Below are 16670 nucleotides of genomic sequence, written 5' to 3'. Positions count from 1 at the left end.
TCAGGAATTTTCTATTCTTTTCAAGTTTTATCTCGCCAATGAAGTTTTTTCATGTATGAAATTTTTCCAATTACTCTCGAAAAAGCGTTTTAATCGCTCGGAACGGAACGAATTCGTGCTATACAATGATCAACTGGAAAAACAATTGGCCCTGATCAGTTGAACCGTGATGGTTACATAACGACTGATTAATCGATATTGTGAAAGGTCAGTTTCATAGCCGCGTCGTCTCCATTGGCAGACCTCCGGAGGGAATTCCCTCGTGGTCTGCGAGTATCGATTGTCCTTTCAAGTTTCGAGCGAATTGACCCGGCATTTTCGCGGCATTTCCGGCTTTTAACTCTATGAACATGGAACAGCAATTCTCTTCTTTCCATCATGCGATAATCCTTTTTAAGATTATGTAACAGTTTTTAATCAGTTAATGTATACGTTTGGTCCGCAGGCTCACGATATTAGATAATATAATCTATCTATCATATTTCTAATATAACATATCTTACGCTATTGTTATTTTAATATTTTTCATATTGATACGACATTTGATCCCATGATTGCCTTCATTTAAAACTGACATATTTGAGTTCTATGAGTCAAAAGGAAATAGGAAAGAAAATATGTCAATTTAATGTCCCCCAAAACGAAGTTTAGTTCCACGTTCCACATGAAATCGAGAATATTCTGACACCCTGTATAGCGAATAAATGCCCGACCTCCCCTTCCCCCGAACATCCGACGTCAGAGAAACGTGCACACAGCCGTGGCTAAAAGCGTGGGCGACGGTGCAACGTCCGCGAAAAGCGAGCATAGAATGGGGGGTGGTTGGCCCAAGGGCGACAGCAGGGGTTTCCCCGAAAGAAATTTCAATTACCGGCCCGGCCTGCACCCTCAGTCGATGGTTTCGCGGAAGTAACTGAACGTTCTTTGCGGTTTGCAACGTCGAACCAAAGGGAACCCTCTTTTTCTCTTGCTTTCCTTTCGTCACTGTAACCCCTTGCACAACCCTATTTTCACTTGTTTCTCTGTCTTCGCGTGTGAGCGTTTTTACGAGTCGAAATCGTCGATGTTATTCGACTGAGACGGTCCTTGTCTTAGTATGAGTTCTTGGCAGGCGATCATGATTGTTTTTAAAGTTTGCTTGCATTGGGGTCCAGAAGATGGTTTATGGAATTGCGAGTGGTTGTAACGGAGAATCTTAAAGAATGATGAATCATTTGATTATTCTGCTTGAGTCAGGAGTGTTTGGTTATAGTAGTTGTTCTTGGCACAGCTGAATCTGAGGTACAGTTATCGCAGTTGATACATGGGACGAATGAATCATTTTAGTGTTTTGATTAAACCAATATAGAATCAATGAACTACTTTATTATCTAATTTGAATCGGAATAGATAATTGGTAGTACATATTTCTGATGTTGAGATACGATATGAAGAAATTTTATAGTTACTTAGTTTGAGTCAGAGAAATTAGGATTGAATGAGCTATGAAGCAACTATTTCGTTTAGTTTGATTATAAAAATGAGGTTATGATACTGAATTTAGCAATACAATTATGATTGATATACAGGATAAATGACCTTTCTGTTAGTAATCAATTTTATGGTATAGTTAAGGTTAGGTACTATATGTCCCATTGCTTTGATATTGACTATTGACTTCAGTTGTATATTTCTGTTTCAAATACAAGGTGAAGTAGTCATTATTCTATTTACTTTAGGTCATAAGTATTTATCCATAATAATTAATTTTCCTGTACAGTTAAGGTTAGGTTCTTTGTGAAGATTTTAAATAATATCATATGATAAAATAGATACTTCATCGATGTTTTATTATTTTTCCATTACACACGTGTTTGTTCACTTAGTTCTTATTTTTCTTGTCACGTGTTAACCCTCGATAAATATTCTTTTGGGCAGTGGATTGAGGAAGAGGAAGCATCCCCGAAATTCAGTTCATTCAGTTCGTATTGGGAGACCATTGTAATCACTGAACAAAGGATTCGAACGATATACCCTGACACGTGTCGGAGTTTTCTCTGAACATGGAAAACAAGATTTCATGATCCCCCCTTTGTAGTTCGATGGGGAACCAGAACCACTCTGGTCCTAAAATTGCTCGACCCCATGTCTATCCCATCTGAGGGGAATACCCGATCTAATCTATACGTTGTTTATTTGCGAAACGAATAACTTTCTCGCCGAGTATCTTCGCAGATGCTAAATTATTGCTGGCTACTGGTTTAGGATTCCCCTTTGATCATTCTTTTGTGTTATCGATTTCGAATATGGGAATCTGGCTGAATTAGATTTGTATTGGCGAATTGTATCTTCATCTTAATGTAGAACATTTCGTAAATACTTCACGAATTTTGTATTTATAGACGATGTTTGGTCTTGAGTAAATTTAAGTGAAGTAGCATTTAGTTAGAGGTTAGAATTTCTATAGGTTTGAGTTGCCTAATTGAAACAATCACGCTGTTCCAATCACAAACATTTTGAAGACCAGTGAGATGGAACATTGCATGAACACTCGTATAAACGTTGCAGCTTTCATTTTTCATGTTCAACATAGATGAATCACCTGCCATGCACGTCCAAAGTATAATAGTGTAAATTCGCCTTAATCTACCTTCATCTTTTACGTCACCCGTTCAGTGTCACCGACCAGAAGTCATCGATACGTGTGCCAGTTGGTGCAAAACGATTACGTACGGCTTAAAAGGGTCTGTTACGTGCACTTACCCGTTAACAAACCATGGACTTGGATAATTGAACGTGGTATAGCGTTCGATGGCCCTCGGGTGTACATTATAGGCCCTTGGTGTCTGGTTACTTTTTATTAAGGCTCGCGCACCGCGTCTGAAACTCGAGGCCCATGCAAGAAGCCTGGCGCATGCGCGCTGCATTCATGCGTGGCGACACACCGATCCTTAGGGCAGACGCGCAATCGCCGCGGGCCCCGTCCGATTACACGGTTCGCTGGCGAGGCCCACGCGAACAATTAATTCTGCCAGTGCGCTTAATCGAACAACGAAGGATCAGCTTTGCACAGGAACCACGCTTTATCCCGCTTCCAGCGAAACTTTATCGCTCGTGCCTTGTTCCAGCTAATGAGCCATCGTACCGTGCAAAAGGTGTCGTCTTACAGCCGGTGTAGATGGCGTGACTAGGGTATAACTCTAGTGGAATTAATGGGCGAATATGTACACGCAATATGACCTTTTTCTCTTCTATTTATATCATGATTAGAAACTTATGAGAAGTATTATAGGATTTGAAGTTTAATGTAAGGTTAGAATTCAATCAATGTTTTTTAAATGTTTTAGATATGTAGAATAGTAAAATTAAATTTGCAAGTTAAAGACCGGCTTTCTATTGGTTTTGGATCGTTAAAATTTTTGATACATTTTGATAAATTTCGGATTACATAGGATTAAATAAGATAATTGATATAATATTGCGTATATTATCTAGTTTTTATGAGAGGGATCGTACAGAAATCTTTGAGATAGAGATATTAAAGTTTGTTGGAATTTTCCTGGACATAACGGATGAAGCAATTGTGAGCAATCGAATTCCCATGTCCACGGGATTACGTAACTATGCGAGCAGGAACCGTGAATGAGACTAATCGATGCGACCCACCAAAAATTTCGGTTGACCTACATACGAGGTCTGTGAATCCTTCCCTTGTCGAGCCGAACAATGTTCGCGAACTTCTACCAGTCCTATTCTATGATGGATCGTATCTAGCAGACTTTACAAGTAGTTTTATCCATTGTTGCCAACTTGCAAAACTCTACTTAGGCGGCAGCACTGGCAAACTTGGCCAAATCCTTACTATAATCAATATCAATCATTCCGGTTTCCTTTATTTCTTATTCCTTTACTTTACCATTATATTTTCCACTATATATTAATTAAATTACAAGCTTTACATCAAATTAAATTAAAGCTAAATTATAAGCTTTAAATTACAAAAGAAAAATTGACGCTTAAATGATACGAAGAGACAACATAATTTTAATTAATAAATCAAAAGCTATATTCTATTTCCTGTAGCAAAATACAGAAATTATAATTATGAAAATGTCTACTACAAAAGTTACTTGCATTTGCTTTAAATTTTTCTTTATCTACTATATTTACTTCTAGAATTTAATTCTACTTGAATTACAAATTTTCTTACAAGCCTATATTCGTGCATAATCGTTTTCTTGAAATGAAATTACATCGTCGGAGTTATTAGTAGCGATATCACAGAATGGCAGAGTGGGTCGCAGGAATGATTGAGTTTTACTACTTCAGGCGAGGAGAGGGAGCTCCGACTGAACGAGGCGAGTTTCAAACAAGCGGCCACGCTACTCCGGCAGGTTCCGGAATTCACTATAGCCGCCGCTCTGCGACAAGAGGAGGCCAATTCCGGGACGATCGTCGCCTTTTCACATGGGAACAATAGGTAGGGATCACGCGTAATTTCGTTCCTCTCATTTCATTCGCGATTCAAAGCGACCCCATCGTGGTGGCGTTCATGCGATGCATAAACAGAGTATGGCGTTAAATCCCTTTATTTCGCTTATTGACGCTTTTATTCCGCTTCTTTTCACTTTTTCTGTTTCTCTTTATGGAAAAATTAAATGTTATGAATTCAAATGATTATCCGAATTTACATTGATCAATATTTTTTGCTTTTTACGAATCGGATTACAGATAAATTATTTGAGAGAAATTTATTTATTTTCATATATGTGTACGGTTTTCATTGCTTCGATGTATATGTAACCCTTATATATTTTGGTGCATTCTATACATATTCCTTCTATCTTTTTTTATTATTTTCTTTTATTTTTATTTTTTATTATTTTATTTTATTTCTTCTAATCTTCTCTTTCGTTTATTTTTGAAATGAACAACTCTAATTTGAAATAGTCAGTTACTCTTCATCAGGATTAAAAATATCTCAGTTAAAGAACTAACTTTATTTTTAATAACACAACTCGCCTTACTTTTAATAGAATCTTTTAATAAACTGGAAGTGAGTCTTCTGAATACCATTTCGTCCTGCCTACTATATTTTTACTTTCTTAAAATAACGAAATAAAATAAGCGAAGGATATTAGCCAGAAATGGCTAAACCTTCCATTTTGTCCAAGTCGATTGAAGACGTAGTTACGATCGGAAAACGAGTTAGCGGGGTCTAATAGAATCGACCAACTGAAAAAGGTAGGAAGACACATTCTTAAGGAAATTACTGTGTCAATTGTTGAGCCGGGAACGAAGGAGAGCACTTAACCTCAAAGTAGTTGCACCCTCTGTTGGAACGCGAGTAGCGCAGTCTAGTCGTTTTGACCTGGCTGACACAAATTGGATGTATGCACCTACGTGTCTGCGTATTTAGACAGTAATTAACACACTTCGTCAAGCAGAAACCACTGTCAGAATTTAAGCGGAATTAATTGTTGATTCGATGTCCCTACGACTCGTAAATCTGATCTAGAGATTTTCATGAATCGGAGTATAACCTAAATCTATAATCTTTTACATATTTTATACGATATTAAATATTTCCTAGAACTGGATTGTCCATTACATTTATTATCAGGGACAGTGTGCTAATGTCGATGTGTTCCACATTAGAGAGCCCGTTATAGACGATAAGCGTGAAACAGAAATTGCGGTACACACACGCTATCAACTCCATTCTGATTCAATCACGTAATCTATTTAATTCCGTGTACACGTTTCAATTAAGAGGCTGCAGCTGATTTTAATCGACCTACAGACGCGGCTCGTGTACCACATTCTGTAATTGCATTATCGAACCGCTTGGTCTGCTAGGTTGCTATTAAACAATTTCATGCGATTAAGTAACCAGTATCTAGTAAATTTCTAGTGACAGAGATGTAATCTCATAACCCGAGCCAAATCCAATTATACTATAGCCACACACAATTTATACCAAATCCTAACCTAAATCAGAAAAAATATTAAAACACGAAGTATCACTTTAATGAATGTTAAAATAATAAAATATCCCTAGTGAAAATTCATTTGAAATTATTCTCATAATCGCTCGATAATATATATAACTAACTGCTTAAATATTTACTGGTTATTAGATTAAAATAGAATGGCCAGTAACTTCAATGACTCGGGATTCGATCAGACTGTTTTCTATGAACTCGCAGATATTTGGAGCTGCAGAGCAGCGGCCGTAAGGACGAGCTTCGACTTCACTACGTATCGCGCCGGGACGGTAGCGTCCACGTGGAGGCGTTTCCTTTCCGTCTGGCTGATGCCGCCTGGCACAAGGTCGCCCTCAGTGTAAGCGGCTCGCAGGTCGAGCTGCTCGTCGACTGTCATCCCTTGTACAGGCGGCTGCTTAGGCCTGGACCACCTGACACCAATTTCACTCTGCCACAGCTTCAACTTTGGGTTGGACAGAGAAACGCCAGGCACTTTCTCTTTAAGGTACGACCTCCTCTTCTTCTTAATTCCGTTTCTCTTACCCACATTCCTGTCCTAAAATCTCAAGACTTAAAAGTCTTATCTTTTATTTTTAGCAAGACTTAATAAAATACAAATATAACCTTCCTAAGATCCTTCAGCGAGGTTATACTTTCCTTCGATACAATTCTAATTACTATTCTAATTGATTAGAGACGAAAAATAAAAAACGGAATGTAATTATAATGTTTTAAGAATTTGAAATTTCAATCAACTGAGATAAGTTTGTACGATTTTCGCGCCACAGGGTGCTTTGCAGGATGTGCAGCTGATACCAGGCCCCCATGGCTACCTGTCACAGTGTCCTCAGCTTGATTCATCATGTCCCACTTGCGGTCAATTTTCTATATTACAAAACACGGTGGAACAGCTGATGCATAACCTTAACGAGCTGACGCATAGGGTGAGTAGTCAGCAGTGGTCTGGTTAAATTTGTTACAATCATGACTGGACTGCGAATCTTTATATTCCTTAACATTTCTGAATATAATTGAGGATCTTTCTGGTTAAAGAAATCCTACTATCCAAAGGATCTCCTATCAGAGAAAGTAGGAAAAATTGAGTCAGTTACAGATTTAGTTTTAATTAGTAGGTTGGCTTTTAAAACTTTTCTATAGATATTTAAATATCTGCCTAATTTAGGGGTTTACTTTAAAAGTCCCTAGACAATCGTTGTATTCGCTCATTCACGTCCTTCCTTTTAGCTAGCCGCTGCAGAGGGCAGGATAAGCAGAGTGGAGGAGTGCGAGTGCCAAAAATCATGCAGGGCAAACGGCACCGTCCACGAGGATGGTGCGACCTGGGAGAAGGGCTGCCAACAGTGTTCCTGCGTTCATGGGGAGATCGAGTGCAGACCGACACCCTGTGCACCTGTCACCTGCAAGAATCCTGTCATTTCTCAGGGACAGTGCTGTCCCACTTGCTTAAGTATGTATTCTACTACACTCAAATGGTAATATTAATCTCTGTATAATTTTTAAATCTTAATTAGCAAATTTTTCAAGATTAATTTAATTGCATAATTACGAGAGTTCAATTCCGTATAATTGTCGAATCTTAATTTTCGTATTATCTAAATTGTGGAAACAGCTTCAGAGTAGTTTGCAAATCCATTTTTCGCCTATTATTTACTAATTTTCTCTGATTAATTATTATCCTTAGAACAATGTTATTTGCACGGAGTTATTTACGATCACGGTGAGAAAGTCTCGCCGAAACAGTGCGTAGAATGTGACTGTTTCGACGGCAGCTTCACCTGCCAGAGGTTCGATACGGAAACAAGATGTCCGCCACTGCCCTGTCCACCGAGCGAGCAGATTAGTGTGGCAGAAGAATGCTGCAAGTTCTGTCCAGGTACAGTTATCCAAACAAGCATATTTCAAATAACTAAATATTTTATGGTAATTATTATACTGATCAATATTCTTCGCTGTTTATGACAATTCATCAACGTCCAGCTGACAGTAAATCACGATCATACATGTTTAGCGGACGATGATAATATTTAATTACTCAGTGACGTTTATTTTAACATTTTAATAAAAATCAGTTATAAAATTTCGCTTGTACCATACAGTATTCGATTAAGCTACTAATTGTACAATCCGTGGAGAAAACATTGGTAATATTAAAAATATTGAAAGATACTAGTTCTAGTAATATAATGGAATTGAAAAAGATAATAAATTAATTAATGCCAGAAATTTCCAATTTCTTACTCTTCTCGCTTCCTTAATTTAAATGTTTTTTATATAGTCATAAATCATAATAATAATAAATTTTATAAGTAATCATAAATTTTGCCAAGGATTGTACTCAATGCTATAATTCAATCGTAATTCAGCACTAAAACTCCATAACTACTAGTAAACAAAACGCTGCATGTCATTCCATGGTACTCACATCATATACGAAAATATCCCTGGAAGAAAATTTCTCTATATTCTGCTATCATATAAAAGCATGTCGAATGGCATGTAAGGCGAGCGAACTAAACTGAGCCTGAGGTCGAAAAGTATCTGATCCAATGTCAATAATCGAATGTTCTAACTGTCTTTGCATCCGCCTGGCTAACCCAATTTAACCAGGGGTGGACTACTGCGCGAAGGGCCACAAGTGTCACGCTAACGCGTCCTGCCTGAACCTGCAGACAACGTACGCCTGCCACTGCGATATCGGTTTCCAGGGGGATGGTCATAACTGTCACGGTACCTAATGCTTCTCTAACTTCTCCTTCTCCCTCTTCGTCTTTCTATTTCTCATGCTCCTTTTCTTTATGTCAACGTTTGAAGCAACGTGCAAATTAGTTAAGTTGCTCGAATTCAAGTTACTTGATTCGAGTAACTTGACTAATCTGAACGGTGCTTGAAAACCTTCAGTTCGATCGAACTTGCCGAGATGGCAGGTTGATCGCGATGCTTCGCGTCGATCGATCCTCTGCCGTAAAATATGTAGAGGATCGATGTTGGTGCACACGTGGCCAATCCCAACATGTTTGCTTACTCGTGGCTTTGTCGATGGCCACGTCGAACAACCAGATCGTCGACGATTGCGGTTACAGATTTGCGGTAACATGGTTGCGTTCATGTCTCTGTTACAGTCAGATTAGAATCGGCTTTCGCCTTATTGTCTGTAGATAACTACACGAAATTCGTGTTGATAGGCGGTTTAATGAGTTTCAAAAGAGCATCGTGCTATAACGTGTATTCATAGTTTACGTATGCATTAAAATAAAGTACAGGCAAACGTCTTCGCAATTCTATAATAAAAATAAATATATTCATCCCTCAAAGCTATTTTTTGGTCCTTGAAAGGTTATCACCATCGCTTTGAACTTTAAGTGATCTTGATGAAAATGTTCACAAAATTATTAAATTAAAGTTGTTTATAAGAGTCCATCACTCAGATGGTTTATTAAGTTACAAAGTTACCACTAAATTCGTTTATAAGCTACATTTTGCTCAAGGTCATCTAAAAGTTCACCTAACAGAGGAAATTAATTTAGAATAATTAAATAAATACTTTGGCACTACAGATATAGATGAATGCAAGCAGCAAGGTGGTTCTGAAGGGCATCACTGTAACGCGAACACAAAATGCGTGAACGTGATCGGTTCTTATACGTGCGAGTGTCTTCCGGGTTATCACAGAGTAGACAAGTTCAACTGTGCCGAGTTGGATGAGTGTGCGACTGGTCATCATGCGTGCGACGAACACGCCACCTGCGTCAACACTGCGGGAAGTTACTATTGCATCTGCAAGGATGGCTACACTGGCGATGGTTACACGTGCAAACGTATGTTTGTTTCTTTAACCTCCTGTTTCATTTTCCCGTGTTATGTTATCCTAAAGATTTTTCCAGTTTTTACTGCAACTGATTTTGGTCAAATATGATCAAGCAAAGAAAAGGAGATAAAATATTCAGTTTAAATAGCACAAAACTAGAGAATCTTCCAGAAAGGCAAAATAATTCTTATACATCATTATAAGAATTCTTTGTTCTTTTCAGCTGTCTGCAATCAGACCTGTCAAAATGGTGGCGAGTGCGTGGCGCCAGGAAGGTGTTCCTGTCGTCGTGGTTATATCGGCAACAGTTGTGAACTAGATCTCGACGAGTGTGCGAGTGATTTGCATCGATGCCATCAATCGTCAACCTGTTTCAATATGCCCGGTTGGTACTACTGTCGTTGCAAGCCAGGTTACAGAAGCGCCCTCCACGATAGTACTCAGGGTACGCAGTGTGTCGATATCGACGAGTGCAATGATCAAACGATCGAAAGGAGACACACCTGTCATCCTAGTGCTAAATGTGTCAATACCGAAGGAGGTTATGAATGTGTTTGTCCAGTTCAGGAGGACAATCGCACTATGGAGGAATGTAGGCTGAGTAAGTGTATATTTTCGCGTAGAAATGTAATATTACATCTTAATTTATTTTACCCTCTTCTTTTAAGAATAGCTCACTTTTTGTCAAGTATGCAAAATACTCGTTGTTCATTGAACTTCAATGAGAAGAGTTCGAGAAATATTTAAAAATAGAATAAAAATACTTGTATCTTTAACAGGTTGCTGGTTCGAGAATCGAGAGGTGAAAAACGGAGAGACTCTAGCGCCAGCTGGGAATCCCTGCAGAAGATGCACTTGTAAAGATGGCGTCATCACATGCAAAGACCCTATATGCGACTGCAGCGCCCCCGGAAGTCATAAAGACAAATGTTGTCCGCAATGTGATCCTGCAGCCTCTTGCAGACATCAAGAGCTTCATCACCTAGTCTTCAGAAGTGGCGAACGATGGATATACCAGTGTCAGACTTGCGAATGCCTGGTAACAGCACTAACCTCAAAAATTGCTAACCTAACCCCTTATTCTTTATAGAACAATTATTATAAAATACAATACATATTGTTCAAACAATATACAAAAGCGGATTCCAAATGATCACGAAATTCCATCTTTTGTAGTGTAATGAAATTCAGTGTTATTTGTTTTCGTTGACGATCATCTCAAATGAACATAGATCTTGACAAAATCACTATCTGATATGTTACAGTATGGCGAAATAGACTGCTGGCAGATGGAGTGTCCACCAGTAACCTGCTCGAACCCTGTGACAGAGGATGGGGATTGTTGTCCTCGTTGCGAAGATGATCCCTGCGCGAGAGAATTGCCTGGAAATGGCACTTCCGTCTCAGTAATGACCGGACCACGACCCTGTAGCTATTCCGGGATTATCCACGACAGTGGCAGCTCCTGGCAGGATCCCAATGACAAGTGCACCACGTGCGAGTGCAAGGTAAGGGGGACGTTTGGCCTCGATCACGTCGGGGGAACGAAGGAACAAAACATCAGTATCGCAGGATAGAATAGGGGGGTCCGTGAGGAAAGAGATTCGCGAATTATAATGGAGGAACTATGGCCTAGATGATATAGCGATGAAATTGTTGATTTATATTAAATTTTCGTAGGAGTATTCTTTCTTCTTTTACTTTTTTTTATACACTAATGTCTCCTATATTCAATAAAAATTGGTAGTTTATATTAAGATACTGTTCAGTGAATTCTCTTCTGGTAACATATAGAGGACGTTTCAAATATGGCGCTTTAGACAAGCATCGTGGCCAGAAGTTTCTATTTACCGCGCTCTCTTTTCCCGCGAAATCAAGAGCTCAAGGTCAGTAAATAACCAAAAAACTAAATGTCGCCTTCATTTAGCCGTGATTCTGTCATGCGTCTAATCAATTACGTTCACCATGTTACGACGAGGCGCGACCAGTTGCTGTGCGGCAGGCGATCATTCTAAAAACATTGATGTACATAACACACGTGGCGGATTAACATTTTCTTTAATATAATATTCTTCTGTTCTTCTTATCTCTATTTCTGCTTCAGTTGCAGTAAACTCAAACGCTGAACTAACATCGCTTGCATTTTGCATGAACGGTCATCAGTATTGATGTGGTTAATTTAAGATACATGTAAATCATGAAATAATTGTAAATATATTTACTAATATTTTTTAATTAACTAGAAAGTATTATTTTATTAACTTTTTGTGCAAAGTATATAAAAGAATAATCGTAGCTGATAATTTTAATTGATTCAGAGATTCGAGCTTCGCAATATAACATCCGCCACGTGTTTAATTAGAGTCACACGTGTCAGCATATATATATATATTTTTTTTTCTCACTCTTTTATTTCTGTGTTTTCGTCTCGCTGTCATTTATTTACAGTGTCAGTAGGTAACCCTATAATACAAGGTACCTATATACTGACTGTCATTTATTTCCAGTATGCCATTTATTTTTGCGGTGTGTATAACGCGAATCAACTTCTTGCAAGGCTATCTGCGCTAATAAAATCTTGCTCTTTCGTACGCTGAGAGAAAAAAATTTCATTAAAAATATTCCACTCATTTTCGTTAAAGTCTTTGAAGTATAAGTATAATCTACGAGTTCATGAGTCCCATAACCTCACTTTGTCATAGATATATAGTACAGTCCTAACTCACACAAGACTTAGATTAATCCAGCTTAGTCACACACTTAGACTAAATCCAACTAATATTCAATTACAGCTTAGTTAAAACGTAAATTAACTGTTATATTTAGATCTAACTTGGAATTAGTCTAGATGTAAGCTGGACTTAGAGTACTTAACTGAATTTAAAATTTGTTTGAAGCTAGCAATTAGCCTAATCTAGAATTTAAAAGGAGAAAGATTCGACCTTAATGTAACGTAATTTAGGTCTAAGGCTAACATAATCTAGAGTAGATAAAAGTATGGATTATCGACACCCTGACTTCAAAGGCTGAACGAAGTCTCTCTTGAACAAAATTTTAATTCTGTAAATATAAGTTCTCTCGGCGTGAGCTAACTATTGCGTCGTGCTATAGTTCTTGCCATTATGTGAATTGTTTATAGCTGTGTTCACCATATGTAAATTACTTCAATTGGATCTATCTGTTCTGGCAATACCAGCGTACGAGACACGTTCAGGGGCGTCCCTAAGTTAGCCTAGACTATTCTTATGTGTAATGTTTTTTCGTTGGCTGCCTTGCACGCGGCAGTGTTCATTGTTATTATTATTATTACTAGTCCTTCACTTTAAATAAGAAAGACGAGATTCCTAATTCGGCACCGTATATACATAAATGTATTTACTATGCATGTTTATTTAATGATCAAAGTAATCACGTGCTGTACGTAACGTAGAAACGAGAATCATTATTAATGTTAACGTTATCGTTGTTATATACTGATATATATATAAATAATATATATATAACATAATATAATTATATATATATTATTATATATAATAATATATATATATCTATATATTTATTTTTGTAGTAACAGTTGATTTGATCAATTGTATAATTATTCTTTTTTTTTCGTTTAACCCTCGCTCACTGTATAAACCAGATGCTAAATAGCTTGAATTATTATAAATATATACAAATATGTATAGCTTAAAAATTGTTTAAGAAATCTATGGAATAATTTTCGTTAAATAAACAGTTAGCTTGCGTTGAACTTTAACGATGGTGTTTTAGGTCTCACACAAATTGAACACTGCCGCGAGAAATAATTCAAATCGCGCGCGCAAGATGTTAAGCTCTGATTCAACTTTCGTCCGATTCTCGTGAGATTCGAACTGAAAACTTTCACTGCTTCGGGTCGGCCCTGCATGGATCGTATTCAATACATATTCGCCTGACAACGACTAATCGAGAGTGGATCCTATATCTCATTGCGACCGAGTGTAGCATGACCTCGACCTCGTCGATTCATTAGAATCTATCTTATTAAAAAAACCAAAACTAACAACATTATAATACCACAGTCCTTAATATAAAATATATTTAACGTAATATTTAATATAGCTTGATAACCCATAATTAAAAAAAAAAAAAAAAAAAAAAGGGGGAAAAGAAGAACCAGTAAAAGTAACTAGAGTGATATATGGAGCTTTTCAAAGAGAAAACGTGGTTAAGTTGGTAATATGTTTAAAATGAATCGGCGAGGAGAGATGAGCTGATGTGTTGAGCAGATACCTATTAATTAACATAGAAAGAATGAAAACGTATGCTGTAATATAATATAATATAATCATGCTGCGAAAATTCTTAATATTCCATGCCATTTCATAACATACGTAAATACACACATCGGCCGTGAATGACTAACCTGACTAGCCTAACGATGGGTATCCTTGCAGGTGCCGTACTGCGCCCAATTGGTGAGCAATAGCGCGTGTTGTGTGCATCGGTAATCACGTCACTTCTACCTCACCTATAATCTTCTCTACCCGCCTCTTCTTTTTCTTTTTTATTTATTATTAATGCCTTTTTCTCTCTATCTTTTTTTTTCTGTTTCTTACTTGTCACTTATTTAAGCGCCCACGAGCTCTCAAATGCTTTCGTTTTCCTTCTGCCTGCTTTATCGAATAGCACATTAGTAACTTTATTTCTCCTCTTCCACTATAGCTATCGCTGCCCCAATTCCACTCGCTTCTTATTTGTATCTTCGTTTGAAACTTTACATTTCTCTGTGTTGTAACGTTCGTTTAGAATCCACTAGAGGGAGTAATCTGGTTCATTCGTTCATAGAGGTCTCTTGCGTTCGTTGATCGCCGCACGCTGGTCACCAGGCTTCCAATTTCTCAACTTTTTCTTGCGTTGGGTTACACCCACTCTGGTCGTCTATGCCACGTGTAGACTTGCAAGTCTTTAGATGTGAATCAAGTTGAAATCAGAATAATTGTGTGACGATGTTTCTATTGGTTATTCGATAACTTTGCATTAGTACTTTTCTGGGCAAAGTTGGTACAGCTGATAAAGCACTAGCAGATGAGTATATTTGGATGATCTATATGACAGCGTGTGGCATAGACGTGTGGCAAGAAGATCTAATTCTCAGGGTGAATCGCGAGCACGTACGCATGTTTTGTATTAAAAATTGTAATCAGAATTACTCTTGATCGATCCGAGGACCATTTTTTATAAATATGAAATTGCCTTTGACACGAATAAAAATACTATACTATTATCTCGTAATGTTTTTAAACATCAATGCCAAATATTGTAAAATTACGAACTCAACCAAAGTTAAATTTATTCATTATAAAAAAAAAAAAAAAATGAAAATTAGTTACTCTGAATGATAAAAATATACAAGAATAAATATACAGAGTTTTAGCTACTTTTGAGTTAACTTTAGTATTATTCAACTGCGTAGTTTACGAGGAAAGAAGAATATTCAAGCTATTATGTCATAATTGTCGTAATTAAAAAATTTATTGTTGCGTCGATCGATCGATCAAGAAATGTACGATCCTCGAGGTCAATTAAGGTAGTCAAATGCACGTTTACAATGGATACGCATGCACCGACTCACCCCATGTTATTTTCTAACTAATTATAATTCAGTTAACGTCAAAATCACTCGATTCAAAGAGCGCACATTTGAAGATGCATTGTCGTTAAATTGAAGAGAAAGAAATCGAAATTCCCTACATATTTGGTATCGGTCGGGCGCACGACACACGTGGTGACAGATACGCACGCACACACATACAGACACACGCACTTACACACATGCAGACGCGCACACACATACACACACAGATTGCATTTTGATTCGTTTTTGTCTTTCTGTTGTTGTTGTTATTATTATTATTATTATTATATTATTGTTCTTATTATTACTATTATTTATTATTATTATAGTTTCGTTACACTTGAGCCTCTTTTGCACCCTTCTCTGATCTGCATTCGAAATTCGATAGAAGCACCAAGAGTCTCTTTCTCTCTGTCTATCGAGTGTTGTCCTGTAACGATTCTGACAAACAAGAAAACGAAATTAAGAATTAAGAAATTAAAAAAAGGATGTGAGAATAAGGAAGGTCATATCTGATGGTTTAGGACAAACCAAATTTATAAGTTTCATGCGACCGAACCTATAATTTTCAAATGACATCTTCAAAACTATTTTTCTCGATAAGCACATTTTAACAAATTTCAGATTTGCTTTGAAACTTCTTACAGTGTACGAAAAATTATAAAACGTAAGATTTGACAATAAAATTGATTTCTGTCAGAATCGTAGCTGGAAGTAGTGGTAACCTAGACACGATGTCGTCAAGGTGTCAGATACATACTATGGAAATTCATTGTTTTGACCCCCGAATGTCAGAGCATGATTGTCATGAGTCGAGTCCTTGTAATTTGTGCTCGTAAAATCCAACATTTTTACCGATCGTGCACGGTCGAGAGGAAAGGGCTGTCGAACCTGGGTCATCTGCGAATGGAGGACGTGGATTTTCACCACAACAGAACGACGTATGCGGTTTCAATTAAACAATGAATTACATATTATGTGGAGGATTACCTGAGTATCCCCCCAAGCGACGCGAAAAGTCTTGGATCAATGTCGTAAGTCGACCAGGGTGACATCTGTAACGACTTCTCTCAACTCGCGGATTCATTCGTTATACGCTTCTTTCATGAGAAATTGATGACAAGTATTTTCTTATCCATCTATAAAGTTACTTCTAGCTGTGTAACATTTTAACATCATGACGTAGCTGTGCACACGTTCACAAACTCAGATTCACGCCGAAAATAGTGCACCGTCTTTCAAAATCTGCAAAAGACAC

The 16670-nt window shown here is 37.5% G+C and overlaps 1 protein-coding gene across 4 annotated transcripts in view; it reads left to right on the top strand.

Annotated features, from left to right (window-relative positions):
- LOC132913873 (protein kinase C-binding protein NELL1-like) overlaps window positions 1-16670 on the top strand; it is an 88084-nt gene that overhangs the window by 64455 nt on the left and 6959 nt on the right. The window contains exons 3-13 of one of the 4 annotated variants that reach the window (XM_060972486.1): window positions 4309-4459; window positions 6189-6471; window positions 6755-6910; window positions 7212-7434; window positions 7669-7860; window positions 8595-8714; window positions 9542-9802; window positions 10016-10393; window positions 10572-10831; window positions 11058-11300; window positions 14232-14252. In XM_060972486.1, the coding sequence (XP_060828469.1) occupies window positions 4309-4459; window positions 6189-6471; window positions 6755-6910; window positions 7212-7434; window positions 7669-7860; window positions 8595-8714; window positions 9542-9802; window positions 10016-10393; window positions 10572-10831; window positions 11058-11300; window positions 14232-14252 (2288 nt within the window). Of the gene's footprint in view, window positions 1-4308; window positions 4460-6188; window positions 6472-6754; window positions 6911-7211; window positions 7435-7668; window positions 7861-8594; window positions 8715-9541; window positions 9803-10015; window positions 10394-10571; window positions 10832-11057; window positions 11301-14231; window positions 14282-16670 lie in introns of all 4 variants that reach the window. The other 3 variants (XM_060972484.1, XM_060972488.1, XM_060972487.1) reach the window with 3 other exon arrangements.

The sequence above is a fragment of the Bombus pascuorum genome, chromosome 14 (genome assembly GCF_905332965.1).
Source record: "Bombus pascuorum chromosome 14, iyBomPasc1.1, whole genome shotgun sequence".
Taxonomy (NCBI): Eukaryota; Metazoa; Arthropoda; class Insecta; order Hymenoptera; family Apidae; genus Bombus; species Bombus pascuorum.
The sequence above is the reverse complement of the archived record's forward strand: the minus strand, read 5'-3'. Positions and strand labels throughout refer to the sequence as shown.